The sequence below is a fragment of the Canis lupus genome, chromosome 5, assembly GCF_048164855.1.
Source record: "Canis lupus baileyi chromosome 5, mCanLup2.hap1, whole genome shotgun sequence".
Classification (NCBI taxonomy): Eukaryota; Metazoa; Chordata; class Mammalia; order Carnivora; family Canidae; genus Canis; species Canis lupus.
In genome coordinates, this window is record NC_132842.1 from 48,664,628 (window position 1) to 48,686,814 (window position 22,187).

At 35.8% G+C, this 22,187-nt stretch overlaps 1 protein-coding gene across 1 annotated transcript in view; it reads left to right on the forward strand.

Annotated features, from left to right (window-relative positions):
- Nucleotides 1-22,187, forward strand: part of ZSWIM6 (zinc finger SWIM-type containing 6) — a 194,030-nt gene that overhangs the window by 121,203 nt on the left and 50,640 nt on the right. The window contains exons 2-4 of the mRNA XM_072826598.1: nt 3,511-3,867; nt 18,431-18,579; nt 22,013-22,163. Of these exons, the coding sequence (XP_072682699.1) occupies nt 3,511-3,867; nt 18,431-18,579; nt 22,013-22,163 (657 nt within the window). The remainder of the gene's footprint in view (nt 1-3,510; nt 3,868-18,430; nt 18,580-22,012; nt 22,164-22,187) is intronic.

Consider the following 22,187-nt stretch of genomic DNA (forward strand, 5'->3'; position numbering starts at 1 on the left):
GTAGGGAGTACAAGGTGGAGGAAGGATGGCTTATGTAGCTGTCTAGGGGTTGTTGAGGGAGGAATGTTCTCCTTGTTTCTTTTGCGGTGTGCTCTGGAATGATTTAGGACCAACTGAGAGGGAGTCAGAATTTCAAAGGTTTCTCAAATCAGAGACGACCATGCAGTCCTGAAGTGAGTCCTGATGGATTTCGTACATACGGACTCAGTTTTGTATAGTCTAAAAAAACAATATATCAGCTGTCACTTATAGGTGTGTATGTAATTTTCCTGTATTTAAAGTAAAGCCAGTTGCCTTTAGCAACATCAACCATCCCAATCTAAAAGTAAAGAGGGGGAACCCCCAAACAAATAAGCCTCAGAGTGTTTAATAGTTGCCACAAGGTAGTCAAATAAGAGATGCAGATGACCGAGGACAAAGAATTTTCCATGAAAAAGACTAGCCACATAGGAGAGGAGTCCTTCGGAAGGCTGATAAGTGGGGAAAAGTAAAAAAAAAAAAAAAAAAAAAAGCCCACTTAAAAATATTGCCACCTGCAGTTGCCTGTTATAGGGAGTGTTGCCCACTCTCTTGGTAGCACCAGATGGGTCCAGTTGATTAGGGTGGCAGGGTAGTATTTAATTTACATTTAGAAATATTTCTTTTTTTTTTAATAAAATAATTTTTATTGGTGTTCAATTTACCAACATACAGCATTTAGAAATATTTCTAAGAAAAATGGTTGGAATTCTTCAAGGAGTTTGGGTGTTTGAAAGATAATCTGGAATTTCTTGGAAAATGAACATTCATGAAATGTCTTAATCTTTGATGGTATCAGATTAATGAAGTGTTACTCTGTAAGACATGTATATGTTTATGTGTGCTCTCACAGTCTCTTGAATTAAATAGTTTTGGAAGTCACAGTATTTTATAGTTTGCTTTTTAAAAGACTATATGAGAATAGTAAATATTTGTTGTAATGAAATTGAGTAATGAGTTTTTCCTTTGGCATAATTTCATTATAGCAGCATTCAGTGTACTTTCTTTCTGACTTAAACATCTAAAACAGTTTCCTGCAAAACTATTTGAGGGATTCATCACTTTTCTTTAGGGCCTCTTCTCTGGTATTTAACTCAGTCTCTTTTGAAGCACCTATTATGTTATACCCTTACAGACTAAATACTAACTAGTCTAACTCTTGGATCTTCAATTGTCTTGGCTTAGCCTGTGATTGGAGAAGTTCTCCAATATCACTTTCATGGAAAGACAAAGATGTTGACTTTGGTGGACCAGGAGAGAGATGATAGTGTTAAGCTGGAGAGATCAATTTTATAAACAGTCAATTTATGATAAATCTTTCCCCATAGTTAAAATTGTGTTTTTTTTTTTTTTTTAAGATTTATTTATTTATTCATTCAGAGAGAGATGCAGAGACACGGGCAGAGGGAGAAGCAGGCTCCATGCAGGGAGCCCGACATGGGACTCGATCCTGGGTCTCCAGGATCACACCCTCGGCTGCAGGCGGTGCTAAACCACTGTGCTGCTGTGGCTGCCCTTACAATTGGTTTCTTTGTATACATATATGTATGTTACAGGTGGAAAATGTTGAGAGATTCCTTGCACTAAATGTACAGAATATACTTGAGGACTCTTCGAATTGTCTCTTATGATCCATTGTTTTGTTTTGTTTTGTTTTATTTCTATCTTAATCTGTGCCTGTCCCATTGATTTCTAATTACTGGATGCTTATAGTGCATCTGGTATATAATAAGATAAGTTTGCCCTTATTATTCTTCACTTTTGAAATTTTCTTAGGGGTTTACCTTTTTTTGTGACTTTTTTTCCCCCATGGGAAAATACGTTAATTTTTTTAAAAAATATGATTTTACATCACTATGTATCTTTAATTGTTGTATTCAAAAACTTCTTGACTGAAAGAGATAAAAGAGACTGGAATATTCATTCTGAAACAGGGATATAATCTCTTTGTAAAGTTATCGTATTACAATTCTGTAGGTTTTTTATCATGAAGTTTACTAGTGACTTGTTTTTAGGGATTGTTCTCTTTAATTTGATTAATTTGGTAAAATTATTACCACACTTTTCTCTTTCCACTAAGTTACTAAATACAAATTATTAGGATGAAATTATATTACTCTGAAAGATATCCTTGGAGTAGTGAGTAGTGTTTCTTCCGACTCTCTGCCCTGATTATCATCCCGTGGGGGAGACCATACGTAGGGTTCAAGTGTCTCACATGTGAATTTTAGGCATCATCAGCTGTCAGTCTCCTGTCCTGCACCTACCATCCCTCTCAGATTTCCTTCATAGTAAAGATCTTTCTCTTTGTGAATTAAGACCGTGTCCTGCTTCATAAACTTTATTCTAGTAGCATAGATAGTGGAAAGCTGGAAGAGAGCCAGAGGCTTCATTTTGAACTTTGGTTTCTGTCGGGTACCCAAAGTCTTGAGGTAGATCACTCTCCTGGAGGTTCCCAAAGTGATCTCCTTAAGGTTCAGCTCTTGCCTCCGAGTTTGGCTGTCAGAGGAGGAAGGTGGAACTAAGTGGATGTGCCAAAACAACAGCAAAACTTAGAATTAGCTTTCCATATATTTATGGCAAAGTAGTGAGGAGGTTTTGTCCCCTGGCCACATAGGCAGTGTGGTGGGAGGCAATTTTCAGTTGGCTGTAAGCTCTTCATACAGTGAGTGTCTCTGGACCATTATAAGCAGTGGCCACATGGCTATTATTAGTCCTGGAGGGTGTGGAGGATTTGTGTGTAGATCTAAGTTGTAAAGCCCCTTTCCGCTTGGTGATTTTGTGTGCTCATGTGTGTGTGTGAATATGTTTAAGCATGTTTAAACATGTAGCTCATCATGAGCTACTCAGACTGTGGTTTGAATGAGCTTTGATGGGCTTTTGCAGTTCCACCAGTAGACATTGCTCATAGACATTGCTGTATTGGGGCATGTGTTATGCACGTTACATAAAGACTTACTAAATAAAGAAATTTGATCAGTGTTGTGTGAAAGACCCACTCCAGAGTTGCATTGTTGGTTGGAGGATGCTAGTGGCTGCCTAGAATAAAGGTAGAGGGTAGGGAGGAGTTTGTTGAGCAGAAAGCCAAGCTGGCCTACCCTACTTTGAAAAGGGTTTTTTTTTTTTTTTTTTTTTTTAAGGGAAGAAAACCACTGATTTTTGTCAGTTATATAACAGATTCAGAGTAATCATGGCTTATTAGCTGTGATCTAACAACTTCTTATAGGTTTGATGGCAGTGTATTGCTATTAGTGTTCTTGCTTTGGTGTATCAAATACTTGAGTATGTCTGCGGAATACCATTTCCTTTTTTACCTGTAAGATGTCAAGAAGGGGAGGTAGGGAGGATGTTTGAGTGGCCTGGATGTTTTTACTTGAAAATGAAAATTTTTTTTCTTGCAGTTGTCAAGTACTGTGCGTTTCAAAGAATTAGAAGTACTTCATAGGATCTGAATGCAGCAGCTAAACTTTCTCCTTCCTTTCTCTCACACAGGTTTCCACTTGAGTGGCACAGTGACAGAACCTGCAATACAATCGGAGCCAGAAACTGTTTGCAACGTGGCCATCAGCTTTGATCGTTGCAAGATTACCTCAGTGACCTGCAGCTGTGGAAACAAGGACATATTTTATTGTGCTCATGTTGTGGCGCTGTCTCTATACCGCATCCGCAAGCCAGAGCAGGTCAAACTCCATCTTCCCATTTCAGAGACTCTCTTTCAAATGAATCGAGACCAACTACAAAAGTTTGTACAGTATTTGATCACAGTGCACCACACGGAAGTTTTGCCAACTGCTCAGAAATTAGCAGATGAAATTCTTTCTCAGAATTCAGAAATCAACCAAGTTCACGGTGAGTTACAGACATTCATTCTGTAGATTTTTTTACTGTGTTCTTTTTCACTTATAAATAAAGTTCTTCTGCATAAAAATGAATTAAATGTGAATCTAGGTCATCAGCATTGCTCTTAGGTAACCAAGAGAGATTTAAAAAGATTTTTTAAATTATTTTTTATTATTGAGGTATAATGGACATAACTGAGAGAGATTTTTTAAATTTAGTTTTGCATTGTAAAACATTCCTTTCAAAGTGTTGTGTGTATTCTGCTAGAATACCAAGCCTTTTGTGCTCAGAAGAATTTCTCATTTAATAAAGCTTGGCTCTTAAACTATTTCATTTGGTAAAATTTCATCAAATACTAGATAAATTAGTTATGGGAAATACTGACTTAGTCATTTAATTCACCTTTTGAGCCTTTGTCAGTAAACTGACTTGCATATACTCCAGATTTTTTTTCAATTTCTTTTAAAATTTGTTTTCCAAAGTAGGACATTTCTTCCCTCCCTCCCTTCCTCCCTCCCTTCCTCCCTCCCTCCCTCCCTTCCCTCCTTCCCTCCCTCCCTCCCTCCCTCCCTCCCTCCCTCCTCCCTCCCTCCCTCCCTCCCTCCCTTCCTTCCTTCCTTCCTTCCCTCCCTCCCTCCCTCTTTTAGAAAGGTAGAGAGGGTGATGAGGGAGAGACAGAAGGATAGAATCTTTTTTTTTTTTTTTTAAGAGGGGTAGAATCTTAAGCAGACTCCATGCCCAGCACAGAGCCCAACATGGGGCTCAGTCTCACAACCCTGAGATGATGACCTGAGGTGAAATCAAGAGTCGGACACTTAATCATCTGAACTACACAGGCACTCCCAAAGTAGGACATTTCTGTCAGGATGCCTCATAATAAGAAAATAAATTAATTTTAGAAAAATATTACAACTTGTTCAGAGAGAATTTAGGAGATAACTATCATTGTGTATAAGAAATCTCAAAAATGGTTTCTTTTGGATATTTCTACACTGAACACAGTATCTCACTTATTTGTAAACACATTGATCAGCTCCTTATTTTGTACATTGCAAATATGTTGACTTACAAGAATATATGTGCAACTTGTCAGAAATATGCCCACCACCTATTTCATGGGGCACATTAACACAGGATAAATAATATGGTTAAATTATAGGTTGCAGTGCCTTAAAAACATTTAGACATAATTTTTAAAATACTTTAAAATATATGGAAGAACGTAACACAGTGATGACTACGCACCTCTGGAGCCTAACATTTTTCATTTCTTTGGTTATATTGATTTGAGATCTAGGACCAGTCAGTTCTATTTTTTTTAGGTTTCTTCAAAGTCATTAATTGCTTTGGTTAATACAAATGTTTAAGGAAAGCAAGTTTAAAGTTATTTCTTGAAAACTTTTTAAATTGTGAGATAAAACATGTAGAAAAGTGCATAAAATATGAATGCAGATTAATAAAGTGAACCAACATCCAGGTCCCAAAAATAGACTACTCTCCGCACTTGAGAGAGGGTTCCATATATCCCCTATCACAAGCTCCTTTCTCTTCCCCATAGTAACCACTGCCTGGTTTTTATGGTAATCACTTCCATGGTGGTTTGTGTTTTGTTGTTGACATTATTAAACACTAGTTTTAGTTTTACCTGAGTTTAATTCAAATCATGTTTGTAAGATTTATGCTATTGTTTTATGTACCTATAGGTCATTCATTTTCATTGTTCTAGGGCAGCACTGTCCAATAGAAACATAATGTGAGCCACATGTTTGATTTAAAATATTCTAGTAGCCTATTTAAAAAGAGACCAGTAAATCTAATAATGTTTTATATATCTCAATATTCATAAATATGAATGCAACAAAGAATTGACAGTTTATTCTTTTATTCTTTTTTCATATTAAGTCTTTGAAATCTCATGTCTGTTCTATATTTATAGTATATTTCAAACCACAGCATAGTCACAATACAAATACCTAATAGCCACATGTGGCTAGCGGCTACCTTATTGGACAGCACAACTCTAGAAATTCTAGCTAGGAGAACATCACTGTTCGTCCATTCTGCTGTTGATGGATCTTGTTTTGAATAGAGCTACTGTGAACATTCTTTTACAAGTCTCCTGGTGCTGTAAGATACTTTTAAAATGGCTTTTATGTCAGAGGAACATCCATATAGCCATATTTCTTCTAATACTCCCCATGTTAGGCTCAACTTTATTAAAGTGGATAAAGCATTTTACTTGGTAGAGTTTGCCATTGTTAAATAACAGCATTGTAAACAACTGTGGCACAGAAGTACCTTTGACCCACCAAAAGCATATGCACTCAAAGGACTTTTTCAGGTAGGCTCCTGCTCTGTCCTATCACCTGCCTCAATCTTGTTCCTTTGTGAAAATTCAGGCCAGCTAACAGTCATCTCTGAGATTTCTCAGGAGCCTATCTGTGGCTTCTTATTAAATTGTTCAGTGGAGGCAGAAGAATAGGATATATCGTTTCTTTAAACTTTTATGTGTTCTGTTTTTTTCCTGAATAGGGTTATATTATTCTCTGAGTTTCAGTTTAACCAGAGGTCCACATCAACAATCAGTTGTTTGTTCTGCATATGTCTTCCTTGTTCTGAAGAACAGTAGCCCCAGAGTTTCTTATCTAATAGCTTCGAAAATTCATTTCCATGTTGAAATAGTAAGACTAATGAATCAATGTCACTGAAAGTTGGATGCAAGAAAGTGTTCATATCACATTATAGTTCTTTCAGAGTTTCTAAAATTAGAAGAAAAAGTCATCTAAGGAAATAGCAAGGACAGAATGCAGGTTAGCTTTTTAGGCTTAATGTGATTTTCAAATACCTTTGTATGAAAGCAGCTTCACGAGAGCAGGGAACTTGAGCACTTTATCCCACCCGCTTCCTCTTCACTTAATTTGTCATCAGATTGGCTCCTAGCCTGGCAGCGGGCCAATTACATGAGTCCCCTTCCTGCCTTCCATCCTAATGTGACAAGTGGTAAAAAGAAGAGAGGTAGGAAGTAGGCCATGACCTTAAGTGACAGAATGGGGAGTCTGCTCCCTGGAGGGTCTTATTTTAACTGTTAGATTGATGACTTACTAGAGGGTGGGATTAAAAGTGTTTTTGCAGTTATCTGACTACATGATCTCACCAGCTTCCTAACACCTCCAAAGCATTCTCCAGACTGTTAAAGCAGTACTTTTTTTTTGTATGGTCTTTGTGTGTGTGTGTGTGTGTGTGTGTGTGTTTCCTTTAAGAAGAAAGATGTCCTCTTAAACACAAATATTGGTAAGAGTTAAGTTTTCTTTTAAGGAGAAGAATTACTTTTACTTGGCTATATAAATACAGTCCGGATAGGATTTAGATTTCAGTTATCTTAATAGGTATCTTAGAGACAAAGAAGTTTATCTTATCCAAATCCTTTTTAGAAGAAAATCATAATTTGTAAATAATTACAAACTATGTTGATAACAGTAGGGTTATTTGTTCTACTTGTGAACGCATCCTAATACTTCTTAAGATTCTGTTGGTTGCTTTTCCTTATTACAGTTGACCCTTGAACAACCTGGATTTGAACTGCACAGTTCTTCTTACATCTGGATTTTTTCAGTAATATATGTATCTTGCTGGGGATCCCTGGGTGGTGCAGTGGTTTGGGGCCTGCCTTTGGCCCAGGGCGCGATCCTGGAGACCCGGGATCGAAACCCACATTGGGCTCCCGGTGCATGGAGCCTGCTTCTCCCTCTGCCTATGTCTCTGCCTCTCTCTCTCTCTCTCTCTGTGTGTGACTATCATAAATAAATAAATAAAAATAAAAAAAATATATGTATCTTGCTATAAATGTATTTTCTATTACACATTTTCTTATATTTTCTTTTTCTGTCTTTATGATAAGCATATAGTATATAATACATAAAATACATGTTCATCGCTGTCAACATTATTGGTAAGGCTTCTAGTGAACTGTAGGCTATTAGTAGTTAAGTTTTTGTGCAGCCAAAAGTATATGTGGGGTTGGGCACTGTAGGGTCAGTCTACTCTGAAATATTTTATTTTTACAAGAATTTTATTCTGAGGAATTAAAAGCTTTTTCAAGACAATATCAGGTGCATTATTCCTAACAGTTTCCTTATCAGCTTGGTGTTGCAAGTTTATAATTATAGTAGTTTTGAGAGGAAAAAACTGAAGAGAATGGGTTAGTGACATCCAAGGTCACAGATTCAGTGAAGGTAGTTGGAATATATAGACTTAGTTATTGTAATAGTTCAGTCCTTTTCAGTAGACTTTTTTTTCTTGCATTTCATTGTGTTTTTATAAAATTTCCCCCACGTAATTTTGATTAGATTATAAAACTAGCTACTGTATGCTAAATAGTGGCTGTAAGATAGTTGATGTTAATGGCTCTCCAAGGAGATTACTGGTTGTAGTTTCGCATTTTTTTTCAGCAAAATTGTTTGCTTTTGGTTTTATATTCTAATAAAACCACATTCTTAAAAAAAGATGCTGGTATCTTTGCTAACTTCCACATTCTTAAAAAAGATGCTGGTATCTTTGCTAACTACTTCTCTAGAAATTTACTGATTTCCAAGTGCTAGTCCACTCTTAGTTAACTCTGCCTTTTCTGGTCCTTTATGTTTCCTATTAAAGGAGATGTATTATATAGATTGGTAAATCATGGTATAGGGACAGAACATTAAACTTAAAATCTGGGGCCTCTCTCTCTCTCAGTCTGTGACTATGATGAATAAATAAATAAAATTAAAAAAAATAAACTTAAAATCTGAAGGCATAGAGTCCAGTAGTGTCTCTACTTTGTGTTATCTGAGTGGCCTTGAGTCAGACTCATTTTTTCTCATTTAAAATGGTCATGATTTCCTCTAATAGCATTGGGACAATTTTAAGAAGATATACGTGTATAATCATCATCATCATAATAATAAAACATAACTGAGTTTACCTCATGTTTGGGATATTAGAAGTACTCAAAGAAGAGAGAAGAAACCAGTTGGGGGATGGATATCAGAGTCGGAAGTCATCTTACTTTCCTCTGACTTTCTGGCATGTTTTTCTTCTCCTTTCTCTCTTCATGTTGTTTAGTGACACCTCCACCCATGAGCTAGCTTGTCCTGGGCACATTACCACAAAGAAAGATAGACTGAGGGAAAGCTGGCATTGGTCCAGACTTGGAGCAGGGTCGGGGAGGGTGTTATTTCAGTGGCCGTTTCACTCCTAGAGCTTGGACCAGTTCCAAAAAGTAGGCTAGACTCTTCCCTGATTTCAGGGTCGTCACGTGCCCAGAAATACCATTTCAGTCAGCCAGAAGTAAAAGAGATACGTGCCTGTGTCCGATGCAGTCGACCCATGGCATGTAAGGTCTCTTCCACGTCTGATTTTATGACTTTGGTGGTGATAGTTCTACAGAGACACAGGAGGCATCTAGTATCATGCTGCAAAGGTGCACCTCCTGTAGTTCTACCCATGTGTGCATTTATGTACTGTTCTTTCATCAGACATTTCAATTTGTTTGAGTGTAGTTCTAATAAAACCAACACCATAAATTCCATTCATGCCTGCCAGTCCTGCTTAACTTAGACTCGAAATGCCTCTGTGTCCCAGCCATCTTATATATCAGTCCATTCAGGCTCTCTTAGAGATTCCAAACAAACAAGCAGACCTACTCAGCAGTCCTGTGTTTGTTGTGTAGGTAGCTTATTTTTAGTTGATTGTAAACTCCATCAGGACTGGCTGAAACTATGACTTGTGTATCTTAGTAGCTTCCCTAAGGTCAGTACTTTAGAAACATTAGGTCCTCGGAATTTGTTAAATGAAAAGTATCACTGTCATTTTTCATTCCATTTTGTTCTTAGTGGGAACTTGGAGATTTATTCCTGTACACATGCATGTTCCAAATCTAGCAGTGAGTGACAGTTGGAGTTGTTTGATGGAGGCCTTATGTCACATCTTTCTTCCTTTTTGTTTCCCCGTGGATGGTCGTGTTCATTGTAATTGGGCTTGATTTAGCAACCAGTTTTTACAAGTATCCTACGGAGAGAATTTGGTTATTACAAGCATATTCTTTCTATCATAGAATATTCAGGCATTGACATTTGGTGAAAAAAGGTAAAATCTACTGGTGATTAATACAATTTGCAAATATCTCCTGTAGGAGAGAATTGAATTTGCTCTCCTAAAGTGCAGCAGTGTGATACTTAGAGGAAATGTAAATCAATTATAAAAAAGTATGTTGAAAAAAATAAAATAAAAAAGTATGTTGGGAAAATGTATAGTAGTATAGAATTATATGAAGATGAAAAAACAGATCCTCTTTGGCTCCTTCTCCCATAGCTCCCCTCCTTAGTCTCCAACAGCTCTCTTACCCCCCAAGGCAACTACTGCTGACAGGGTGGTTTGTATTATTTGAGACAGCTTTCTTTATGAAGACACATAGGTAGTTTTTTTAAAAAATTAAAAATATTTTTCTGCATTTTGCCTTTTTTCTCGTAATATATGATGGGTATCTTAGGCTAGTTACAAAACAGCTCTATTACTGTTTTAAATGTTGTATAGTATTCCATAGTATGGGTATATTTAACCATTAACCTACTGAATGATTTTGAAGTTGTTTCTGTTTTTTCACTACCATATGCAGTACTGCTGTACCTATCCTGTGTGTGTGTATGTATGTGTGCACACGTGTTTAAATTTGTGCAAATATTTTTGAATAATAGGTTCTTAGTAATAGAAATGCCAGAACAAGTAGAACATGCATTTTTGAGTAATTATTGCCCAGTTTTCCTCCAAAAATCACTAAGTTTACATTTAAACGGAAACTAGATATTTCTCTAACATGATTTAAAAAAATTTTTTTTAACAAAATTGATGGAATGCACAATCACATACATGACTGTCTTCACATGAAAAAACATTTCACTTCAGCCAAAGTAATCTTAGAACTTAGGTGTCTTAATTTAGAGGAATCACATTTCTGACCCATGAGGAATTTGCTAGGGTAACAACAGAGACAACCGATTTTCTTTTAGCCCAATACCCTTCATTCTTTTTCTTTTCACCTCCAAATCATGCCTTCCCTCACACACTGTAGTCATCTCTGACACTCCTCACTCTCATGCTTTACAAAGAATCGCTACCAGCTGTGATCCGTTTCCTCACCAGTCCTCTGTCCTTTAACTGACCTCACATTTCTCTTCACGTTGGCTCCATGAGCTTGTTCCTGTCTCCTCCACAAATGGGGGAGTTTGTTCCCATCTCCCCCCACAAATTTCTCTCAGTGTGAGACCCTCAGAGTGTTGATGAGCTTAGAAGTTAGCCTAAGCGACAATACCTTTGCTCTCAGCTCTATTACTGGGGTCAGGTAACTGAATCTCTTCAGACATCATTTTTTTAATTTGTAAAACATGGACAAAAAAGAGTACCTGTTTCATAAGGTCAGGAAGGTTAAAGAAGTAAATCTGAATTGTCATTATCACTGACATTGTGAGGAGTCCATTGACATGAGTCTTCAGGGCAGTGGTAGATAGTTGAGGAAAATATTTGTAAGCCGGTTTTTAAACAACATTTTAAAAAATAATCTGAGCAAACTATTCTCGAAGCTTGCAAACATAGATTTAATGAATCTGAAGAGTTGGGTTATATAAAAATAAGACTTTCTGAGAACTTTGCATTTAAATATTTATGTTTGTGTACTGAGTAATACATTTTTAGCTAAGTTATAGAAAATGACCTACCTGTTATGCACTTCGTGTTTACACTGTGCATTTTTAAATGAGCATGGAGAGTGTTCAAGTGCTTTACTGCTTTTCATCCATATAAAAGACATCATTTCTGTACATGAATAGTTTATTATTGAACTTTTGAGGTAAGTTCACTGATGGTAGGAAATGAGAAAGTCAGATGAGAGGAAAATGATATAGGAGGAGCTATAAACCTTGTGATGGCCTATGTGAATTCCCTTGAGATCTATGCTGTTGACAGTGCTATTTACTTAACCTCTTTGGCAAATGCCAAAGGTGGCTTACTGAGGGAGCACAGCCTAGCACATGCCAGGGCTCCCCCTGTCAGTAGCCTCTGAGATAAAGAAAGAAGATGGGCTGTCTCTAACAGCTCCTGCAGAGGACATCACACTTCTGTCATTGCAGTAACATTATATAGGCTGGCCACAGAGAATGGAAGGTGAGGAAGGATTTGAGTGTTGTAGCTATCACAGAATTGTAAATCGAAATGAAGGCATTAGCCACTACTTTAAAATGAGGGTTTAAGGAAGAATAAAATGAAAATCTTTTTTTTTTGAGTCTATCACTAAAATTTGCTGCCTTGCCTTTTCCCATCTCGGTGCCTGTGGTTGATGTCAGGATTTTGCCTTCAGCTTGTAAGACAGGTATACTGGTGACTTTGTAAGTCACAGACTTAATGTTTCCTGGCTTTAACAGTGGTCCGTGAAACTTTAGGCAATGGCATTCCTGTAGGCCCCCTAAAAGAGGCTGAATTAATTACTCCTGCAGTGTAGACATTGCCTTGCATTCTGCCTTTATAGACTGAAATTGACCATTTAATTTTAACCAAAAAACCCCCACTTATACATAAATATAAATGGTTAAAGCATTATTTGGATAACTGTATTACTGAAGCAGTTAGGTCACAGTTAAGATGAGGAGGTAAACTAAAGCCTTTCATTTCTTTTTTGTTTGATTTGTTTTCCAGCAGATTAAGAAAAGAAAGCATTAAGTTCTCTATTAGAACCCAAAGCTGTGAATAATTCTACATACCAAACATAGCATAAGCCAGTTGTGAATGTGTCTTGGTTTCTCAGTTTAAAATTTGCAGAATGCTTTGGTGCTGCTTAATGCTTAGACGCAGCTGTTTCCTTGACATGAGACAGATAATTCATTTAGTGTGTTTTAAATATACCTTATTCAGTGCGCTGGAGAGGTGTCTGATGCCTCTGGAGCCTGAATACTTTCCAGTATGAAGATCTACAATGTGCCACCATGCTTAACATTCTCTCCAAATACGGGATCATCCTCCTACCCCCTTGGCAAAGATTCGGATTTAGTATTTCTGAAGTGGTGCCTGGGTATCCATTGTTTTTCACAGTGTGCCTCAGGAATTTTGATATACTCTTAATTTTGAGAATTCCCAGGGTACGGGAGTTTGGTATTGAGGTAAATCAAAACTAAATCAGAAGCAAAGCAAGTAGTAGGCAGAGGAAGCCAAGGACATGGACAGTGGTCCTTCATGTCCACAAATTCACCATTTGCAGTCTTCCTATGATATAGTCATAACCAATGTACAGGGTAAGTGAAATTCACACATCCCTAGCTGGGAATGAGAGACAGTTAAACTGTTGGACATTTTTTTTTTTTTTAAATCAGATAATTTCACTTTCCCTGAAGGCTTGAAACTTTGTAGAATTAAGCTTTGGTCATAAAATGCTCACAAAGATTAATTATACAGTTGTAAAAGTTATGGCATTTATAATTATAAATATAAATAAGGGTAAAAGATATGATAGGTTTTAAAACACTTTAATGGACCATTTAATTTACATACATAGATTCTAGTTCCTGCCCAACTTGGGGGAATATCTACTACCAGATGTATAAACACATGAATAATGTTTTTCTTTGCATACCTTTCTCAAAGCTAAATGTGAATGTTTGTCTTTGTTTATAGATAACCACTAATAAGTGGAAATAAATTTTGCAAATCTACATTTTATACAAGGCTTAGACAACGCTTACATGCATATAATCAAGACATATTAAGATTTAAATAGTTAAACTAAGGGAGGATGTTTTCTACACACTCCCATGGGAAGATTTCTAATTCTTATCACCTAGTTAATCTTTTATTACTACGTTATAGAATTTTAGGTTTGAGGAAATGGAGGTCTGAGGAGCTTAAGTGATTTGCTGGATGACGTGTAGTTTTCCCACCTGTGCCTAGAACTGAAATCTTGAGAATTCTAATCCAGAATTAGGAACCCCACATATCCTCTCAGCTCATGTGTAGACTTTATTGAATGATTTGCAGTAAAATTTTATCTATGGGCCATTTTCCCTCTGCAGTGTCTCTTCGTTCCCCCCATACTCTTTAAGAAATACGTTAATTCTGACACTAGCTTACCATACTCCTCCTGCCCCCAAAACATAAAACCCTTGGTTTTCTTAACTTGAGAAACATTATTCATGTATTTATGCATTTGCTGTAAATACCTTCCTACACCTAGGCAAGAACAAAAATCTGTATGTGTATAAATTAAATGATCCATTAAAGAAAATTAAAAAGTTATCATATTTAAACAAAAATGGGATAGTGTTTTCAAACCTATTGGATTTTAAGGAAAAAAATGCATTGTATATTTCAAGCCAATTAAAAGTGATTCCAGGATTATTCTTTTTAACATTTTCCTTTTTTAGTATGAACAAAAGTAAGAGGATATTCTGAAGTTTTTAAAATATATCAGTGTTGATCCCTTTGCCATTTTAGGCCAAGGAGAGTGGAATTTTCTCTAAACCGAATTGAAATCTACTTAAAATATTTGAATATTTATGTGCCAAACAGAAAAGTCAAGTCTCAGATGGTTGTGACCCAAGCAGTGAAGGAGGAAGGGTAGCATGCCTTGTACTACAACATAGGACAGTCAGTCCCCATCCAAGTCCTTTGTGGGCAGGATTCCTTGTAGGTCTTGACCCTCAGTCCCCAGTAGAGAATTGAGGGAAATAACCACTGTGAGGATAGAAATTGAATTTATTTAGCTCAGGTTATTAGAAGGAACAGTGAGTGTGGATCATCAGTAGCTTGTCAGAATTTTCCCTATGAGGAGGTTAAAGAAGCATGTGTCAGATTTCCCAGAAGGATTTTAGCAAGATACTGGGAACAGCTTAAATATGAAAGTTGAGAGCATATAGATGAGTTGTTTGGAAAGTCTCTTCTGATGTATTTAGATTGTCTTTGTGCATTTGTATGTGTGTGTCTGTCTCTAGAACCATGGGGATGGGCTGTATTACAGGCTCCCAGTCCCTGTGGGATACAGATGTAGCCCTAGTAGTTGACTCTTAATAGCACTGTGTGTCCTTAGGTCTTCCTGTGAAAGAGAAATGTGCTAACAAATGCTCACAAACATCCCAGTATCCTTATATTTCTGTTTGATTTATGCCTGATAATGCCTGCTTTGATACCTTCTTGGCTCAATTTTAGCTTCAAGGTTCTGGGGTGTATTCTTCAGCAGGGGAGAGAACCAGAAGATGGATTTGGCATTGTAGCTGTGGACAAGTCATAATTACCCTGAACCTGTTTCTCTTTCTGTAAAATAGGGATCATAATGTTTACTTACTACTAGGATCGTGGTGAGGAGAAAATGAGATAAATGTATGTGAAGATGCTTTAGTACTTGTTCTTTTTTTGGTAGGGATCCTTTTCTCAGGGGAGGAATGTACACAGATCTTTCTCCTCCCTCCTTCCCCCTACTTCATTCCTGATAGAGGCAAAAACTAGTTAGGTGTCAGGAAGTGGTGGTGAGCAGGGCAGCTATAATCCTTGCTCTCTGGAGCTTTAATACCTACTTACCTAATACCTATTTGGAATGACTATTTCTGCCTTACTTCTGGAAGAACCAGTCTCTCCAGCTCTTCGTAACAGGTCACTCATTCCCATTGCCATCCTCACTCATTTTCTTTCCTAGTCTTTCCTAGTCTTTAAATGTTGGCTTTCCTTAGGGCTCTAGCTTAAATGTTCTTGCCCTGTAGAGCCTCCTGTGAATATCCAGTTCCCTTCTTGAAAACCTTTCTCCTCTTTTTGGCTGTACTTTAAATTTACCGTGTCTGAAACTGAAGTCAGGACCTAAACACTGCCCCTCCTATCCTCCAACCTGATTGTGCTCTGATCTTTGTGTTACTGAGTTGTCCAGTATCTCATCCAGTTATTTAACCCCAAACTTCATCCATCTCTCAACCCCTTGATCTTCCAGATTTCACATACACACTTCATTGCCAAGTCATATTGCTTTTATGTCTCAAATTCCTGTCAGATTCTCCATTTCTGTTCTCAGTGATGTTTTCAAGCTGCCATCATCATCTTTTGTACAGACCATGCATGTGTCATCCTCACTGTTATGTATTTTTGCTTCCCAGTCCATCCTCTACACTTGAGATTTTTTTTTGGTATTTAAATATATTTGTGCGGTTCTGAAATTTTAAAAATTATGAAAAGGTGTTTAGTGAAGAGCCTTCTTCCCTCATGTACTGAGGTTACCCATTCCATGCAAGTGTAACGAAATACTAATACATAGGCTCTTTCTAAAACTTCATTATCTACATAAAAGGTATATTTGTATCCTTTTCTTTAGCCTGTTTTTTGTTTGTTTGTTTTTTTTTTTGTTTTTTTTCCATTCAGCAGTATATCTTGGGCAATGCTTGGGTGGCTCAGTGCTTGAGCGTCTGCCTTTGGCTTAGAGTCCCTGGGTCTAGGGATCGTGTCCCACATCAGGCTCCCTGTGGGGAGCCTTCTTCTCCCTCTGCCTGTGTCTCTGCCTTTCTCTCTGTTTCTCTCATGAATAAGTAAATTAAATATATTTTTTAAAAAAACACAATATATCTTGGAGATTTTTCCATTGTAGTACAAAGAGAATCTCCAAATTTGTTTTTATGGCTGAATATATTCCATTGTAGGAATGTTGTAATTGATGCACCTTAGGACAAAATATCTTTTACGATCTAGAGTATTTCATTCTTCTGATGATGACTTTGTTGTGATTCCCATTTATTATGCTTACAGAAGAAAAAAAACTAAGCTCCTCACTTGTCCAGGCTCTCAAGGTCTAGCCCTTCTTCTCCAGGATTGTCTTATACTTGTCTTCTCCTCATCCTCTACTTCTGAGTTGTATGGACATGGACTGTCTTTTATTTCATTCGTGTTCTGTGTTCCTTCCTGCCTGAGACTTCTGCCTAAGTTCTTAGTCTCAGATCCAGACCCATTTCTTCCTTTTCCTTTTTCCTTTAATTTCTAGTCTACTAAGGCAAATCTCAGCTCAATTTCCATTTCCTCAAGGTGTGCTTACCCTGGCAATCCATGGCCAAGTCAGAGATTTCTGATAAACTCTGCTGGCATTTTGGCTTCTTCCTTTGAGCAGTTATTATCATATATTTATATATGTGTGATTACTAGATTGATATTTATCTCATACACTTAAAATAGTGTTTCTCATATAGTGGGCTATAATCCATTATGAGTTATGAAATCAGTTTTAAAATTATGATACGCCTTTTAAAAAATATAACAGAATATCAGACCCTTTCACTTATAGTAAGGGTCTTTTTTCATTATACTTTTGCTTCAGATAAAGATAGATATATGTCAATCACATGAACACCCAGATACATACATATATTGGGCTTGATGTAAATTGCATTTGTTATTGTTGGTCATAGTCAAAAATAATTTGATGGTAAATTATATGAGGACAGGAATTCTTTCTATTTTGTACACCATTTCCTCCCCAATTTTAGCAGAGGGCACTCAATTAAATATGTTGACTCAGTGGATGAATGAATAAATGCACACCTTTTCAGGGAGATTCACGGACTCATTGCTTTCCTTTTAGGGACTAATGGACCCTGGTTCTAAGCAGATGTTAGTGATTATTTCCTTGGTCAATTCATTCTGCTTTATTAGATCATTAGAAGAAAAGAAAAGGAATGTAAAACCAGACTTATAAGTGTGTTTTTTAAGGGTTGATGAGATAAAACACTATTGATGAAATTCTTAGATTTAAATTTTTTTTATGTTCCTTAAATACCATTTCTTAAAAATAATGAAATTTAATTTTTACCTGCCAAAGTATCTGGATAATTTTTGAATTTCTAAGGTAGTTTACACACAGGGCTTATGACATAGCTGTCATCTTTTGTGTGTACTTCAGCAATAAAATATTTACGCCGTTTGGCAAGGTGATACTACAACCTGGTTTAGTACAACAGCTGCGCTGCCTGTTCCCATGTGGCTTGATTTCCCTTTTTAATCTTCAGTTTTCTGCAACTAAAGACTATGTCAGCATGTAGTTTATTCAGCAGCAGATAGCAGTGAAAGCTTCTTGAATTAACATAGTAAAGAGAAAAATACTCTGCTCACTTTACTTGGTTTCACATTTTTCTCATGTCTTTGAAAAACGTTTTCCTAACATATCCTACACAGTAGAGCTTTATAAACATCATGTATTTATAAGGAGACATTTTTGTGACTTTTTTATTCTTTAGAGAACTTGTAAACTCATCTCCAAAGGTTTAGTTTCTGATCTTTAAAAAAGAAAATATCTTAGTTCTACAGTAATCTGCATTTTAGCTTAGCACAAAATCAAGAAAGTCTTGAAAATAAGAGAATGATTTTTATATTTATTTTCAGTCATAAATTTGTATGTATAATTGAAATTGAGATTGGCTTAAAAAGTGTATAGGCAAAAAGTGCAGAATCTTAATTCTTTTCAAGTTTATTATCAGAGCCCTTTAGCACAGAGTTTTTATCTAGCATATGTGTTATTTTTTCTTTCTATTTCTAGGTGCTCCTGATCCAACAGCAGGTGCTAGTATAGATGATGAAAACTGCTGGCACTTAGATGAAGAGCAGGTTCAAGAACAGGTTAAACTGTTCCTTTCCCAGGGCGGGTACCACGGATCAGGGAAGCAGCTTAATTTGCTCTTTGCAAAGGTATGATTTTTTTTTAAAGAAATATTCTAAATATATACATATATAGAAAGTATCTATATATGATTATGTGTACAATAGAATAAAGGCTTCTTTTTTATTTCTTATTTTTTTAAAAAGAAGAGCATCTAAGTTAATCAACCAATTAGAAACTATTATGTTGTAATGCATTAATTTACTTAGGTGTCCTTAGTCAAGATGTGAAACATTTTTGTTTCTCTCCATTCCCGTTAATAAATGGTGACACTTTATACAGTTTTGAAAACCTTTCAAAACTCAAAAGTAAATAGCTTAATATTATTAAAAATGCCATCTTTTCAAGTTCTTACTTTTTCTAGTTAATATTCTCAAGTAGAGCGTAACTTTGAATATAGTCCTTCAAATGTGCTTTATTATATATTTAAGGGTTTTTTCTTTTGAGGTTGAGAAATATCTCTCGTACCAATCCATAATCTGTATTTTTGAATAGTTAATTATTATTTTTGAATAGTTATTTTTGAATAGTTAATACGTGCATATATAACATTATATATATTTAGTTTAATGATGTTTAGTATATTTAAATTTGTTTCAAAAGCATGGACTTTGGAGTCATACAGACCTGGCTTTATTTTTTAGTTCTAAATCTTATAGAATGTATGAACTGTGGCAAGTTATTTAAGTCAGTTTCCTCATCTGTAAAATTAGCTAATGATAACATATCTCCTCAAGTTGTGATTAAATGACAAATGGTGTCTGAACGTCATTTTGGCCTTGGTAAATGTTAATTTTTATCACCAAAATGTGATGATGGAAGAAACAGTTATCTTCATTGTAAATTCTGTGTGAGTAGAAGCTGTATCTGTTGCTTTATTTATTTATTTATTTTAATTTAATTTTTTTTAATCTGTTGCTTTATACAGAAATTTTGGTACCATAAACCCAATTCTAAATACTGGGTAAAATGCTCTTTTAATAAATATTAAATCAATGTCTTTTCCAGGGGGTTACAGCTACTATTATGGCTAGTGTATTCAAATTGGTTTTAATGAAAGAAATTATTGATTGATACTTTTGATAACTCATTGACAGTTTTGTTATACAGTTTTTCTAATATTTATAATAACTAATATATTAACTAATATATAATATATGTGTGTGTGTGTATATATATATATATATATATATATTTTTTTTTTTTTTTAGTTCTGAAGAATTAGAGTATATTCCGTTACTGGTTATGGCCAGAAAAGAGTGTATTCTGATTAATCAGTATCCTCTTACTAAAGATTTATCCCATTTTCTGTATATAGATTGCCCATTTTCTGAGAATTAGATTATAATATAATACATTTAACCCTAAAACTACTTCACACATCATTTACTCATTTTTGGTAATTCACAGGTACATCAGACTCTTGTAATATATCAGAGTCAGCTGTCTGAAAATTAATTACCATTAAACTGTAGATGTACTTGTGTGTTGCTTAATAGTTGTGGTTTATATGCTTAACAGTAAAGTGTTTATTTTCATTGCTATTGCTGAGTAATAGGTTAGAAATCTGTCAGGAAGATGAACATTAAATCCTATCCATGATATGGTGGTAATATTAAAGGTTTAGTATATTTAGATACACAGAAAGTATTTCAGAGATTCTCTTGTTAGCAGATAGTACACTTTGGTCTAGTGGAAGCAAAGTAAAGAGGTATTAGACTGGCCTATAGCTGCTATTTTTATCCCTGTATACAATATGCACATTATGTATGCCATATGAAGTAACAGCATCATCTAATTTTGGAAATGGCATAACTTTTTTTTTTTGGCATAACTTTTAGAGTTAAGACAGATCTGGGCTCTGATTCCAGCGATTCCTCTTGTCCTTTGGGCAAGTTACTGTACTTCTTTGAAGCATGGTTTTTATAAGTCATGAAATAGGGATTATAATCTGGCCTATTTTGTATGGTTGTTGTGAATATTACATAATCAATATAAATGTAAAACTCTTTAGCGTGATGTCTAATAAATAGTAACTCCCTTTCTTCCTCCCAGTCTTCTTCTGTTCATGATTTTTCAGAGCTTCCATATTGGAATAAAAAACTTTTTAAGATTATTACTGAAATAATCCTGGAAGCACAACACTTGTGATTCAGTGTAAAAATGCTTTTGAGTTCCTTACAGGGCTCCCATTTGAAGCCTGTCATGGGCTTCCATTACTTGTCAGGGCACAGACCTGACACAGGATCAATAGATCTTGAGGTTTGGGCTGCTTTATTGAATATCTGCCATTTCCTCATTCATTTGCCTTTCACATAGAATCTTGAGTAAAAGGACCCTCTTTCCTTTTCTGCTGCTTATGACCTTGCTCCAGTAATTTCCTATAGGGAGAACTGGTAGTGTTCACCTGGGATTCATGTTTGTTGAACACATAGCAGTACTCACTTTTGGAATGGATGGATTTATTTAGGGTTTCCTATAGAGACACTTAGTCTTGTGATTTTATTTTATTTATTTTATTTTTATTTTATTTTATTCTATTCTATATTTTATTTATTTTATTTATTTTGTTTTGTTTATTTTATTTTTTATTTTATTTATTTTATTGTATTGTATTGTACTGTATTGTATTGTATTTTATTTTAGGGGGTTGGGATTTGGCTCCAGAGTAATGGACAGAGCTTGAAGTTCCAACTTGAGAGACTGAGTTAGCTCACTAGATCACAGGTTATAATTCTGCTTCCTGGACTGATCGCTCAGTTGGGGCCAGGGAGTTCTTTAACCTACAGCACAGCCCATTTCCTCTTACAGCCCCATTGGGGTGAATATAAAAGTATGGCATTGCTTTTCTTCTCAGAAAACTTTGGTGTGAGAACTTATTGAAATTCTAATTTACCTCAAAAACTAAAGGACTTCACAATTCTAGAAATACATTGAAAAACATTGAAGTGCACAGTTTAAATTGTTGAAATGTATGGTTTGTGAATTAGGTCTCAACAAAGCAGTTTTTTAAAAACAGAAAGACAGATGCTATTATTATAAACATTATCCAGTCAATTTAGAAGATCCCTCAAGAGTTATCAGTAGACTGCTTTCAGCTCTTCTACTTTAATGGTAAGTACAATCAGTTGGAAGGGTCAGGAAGGTACCAAATGATTTGTCTTGTTTATTTTGGTATTATTTTTCTGTGGGTTAGCAGAAAAGTTTTATTGCAATTGGGAAGTTAACCAAATTTCTTTTCCTCATTTGGATTATGAAACATGATTTTAAAAAACCAACAGTCATTTCTGATTAAATTGCCATTTAGGATAGAAACCAGTTTTTAACAACTTTTGTATGCCAAAGAGGTCTGGTATCAAAAATTAACTGCCTCAGACCCCAGAGAAAGAAATAAAGTGGTCTGTTGTCATATTGCTGTGTATTTTTGAGTACTTTTCTAAAGGTCTGTTCTTTCCCCAACAGGTGCGGGAGATGTTGAAGATGAGGGATTCTAATGGGGCCCGCATGTTGACGTTGATAACGGAGCAATTCATGGCTGACCCTCGTCTGTCACTTTGGAGGCAACAAGGCACTGCAATGACTGATAAATACAGGCAGCTCTGGGATGAGCTGGGTAAATATAAGTTTCCTGATGGAT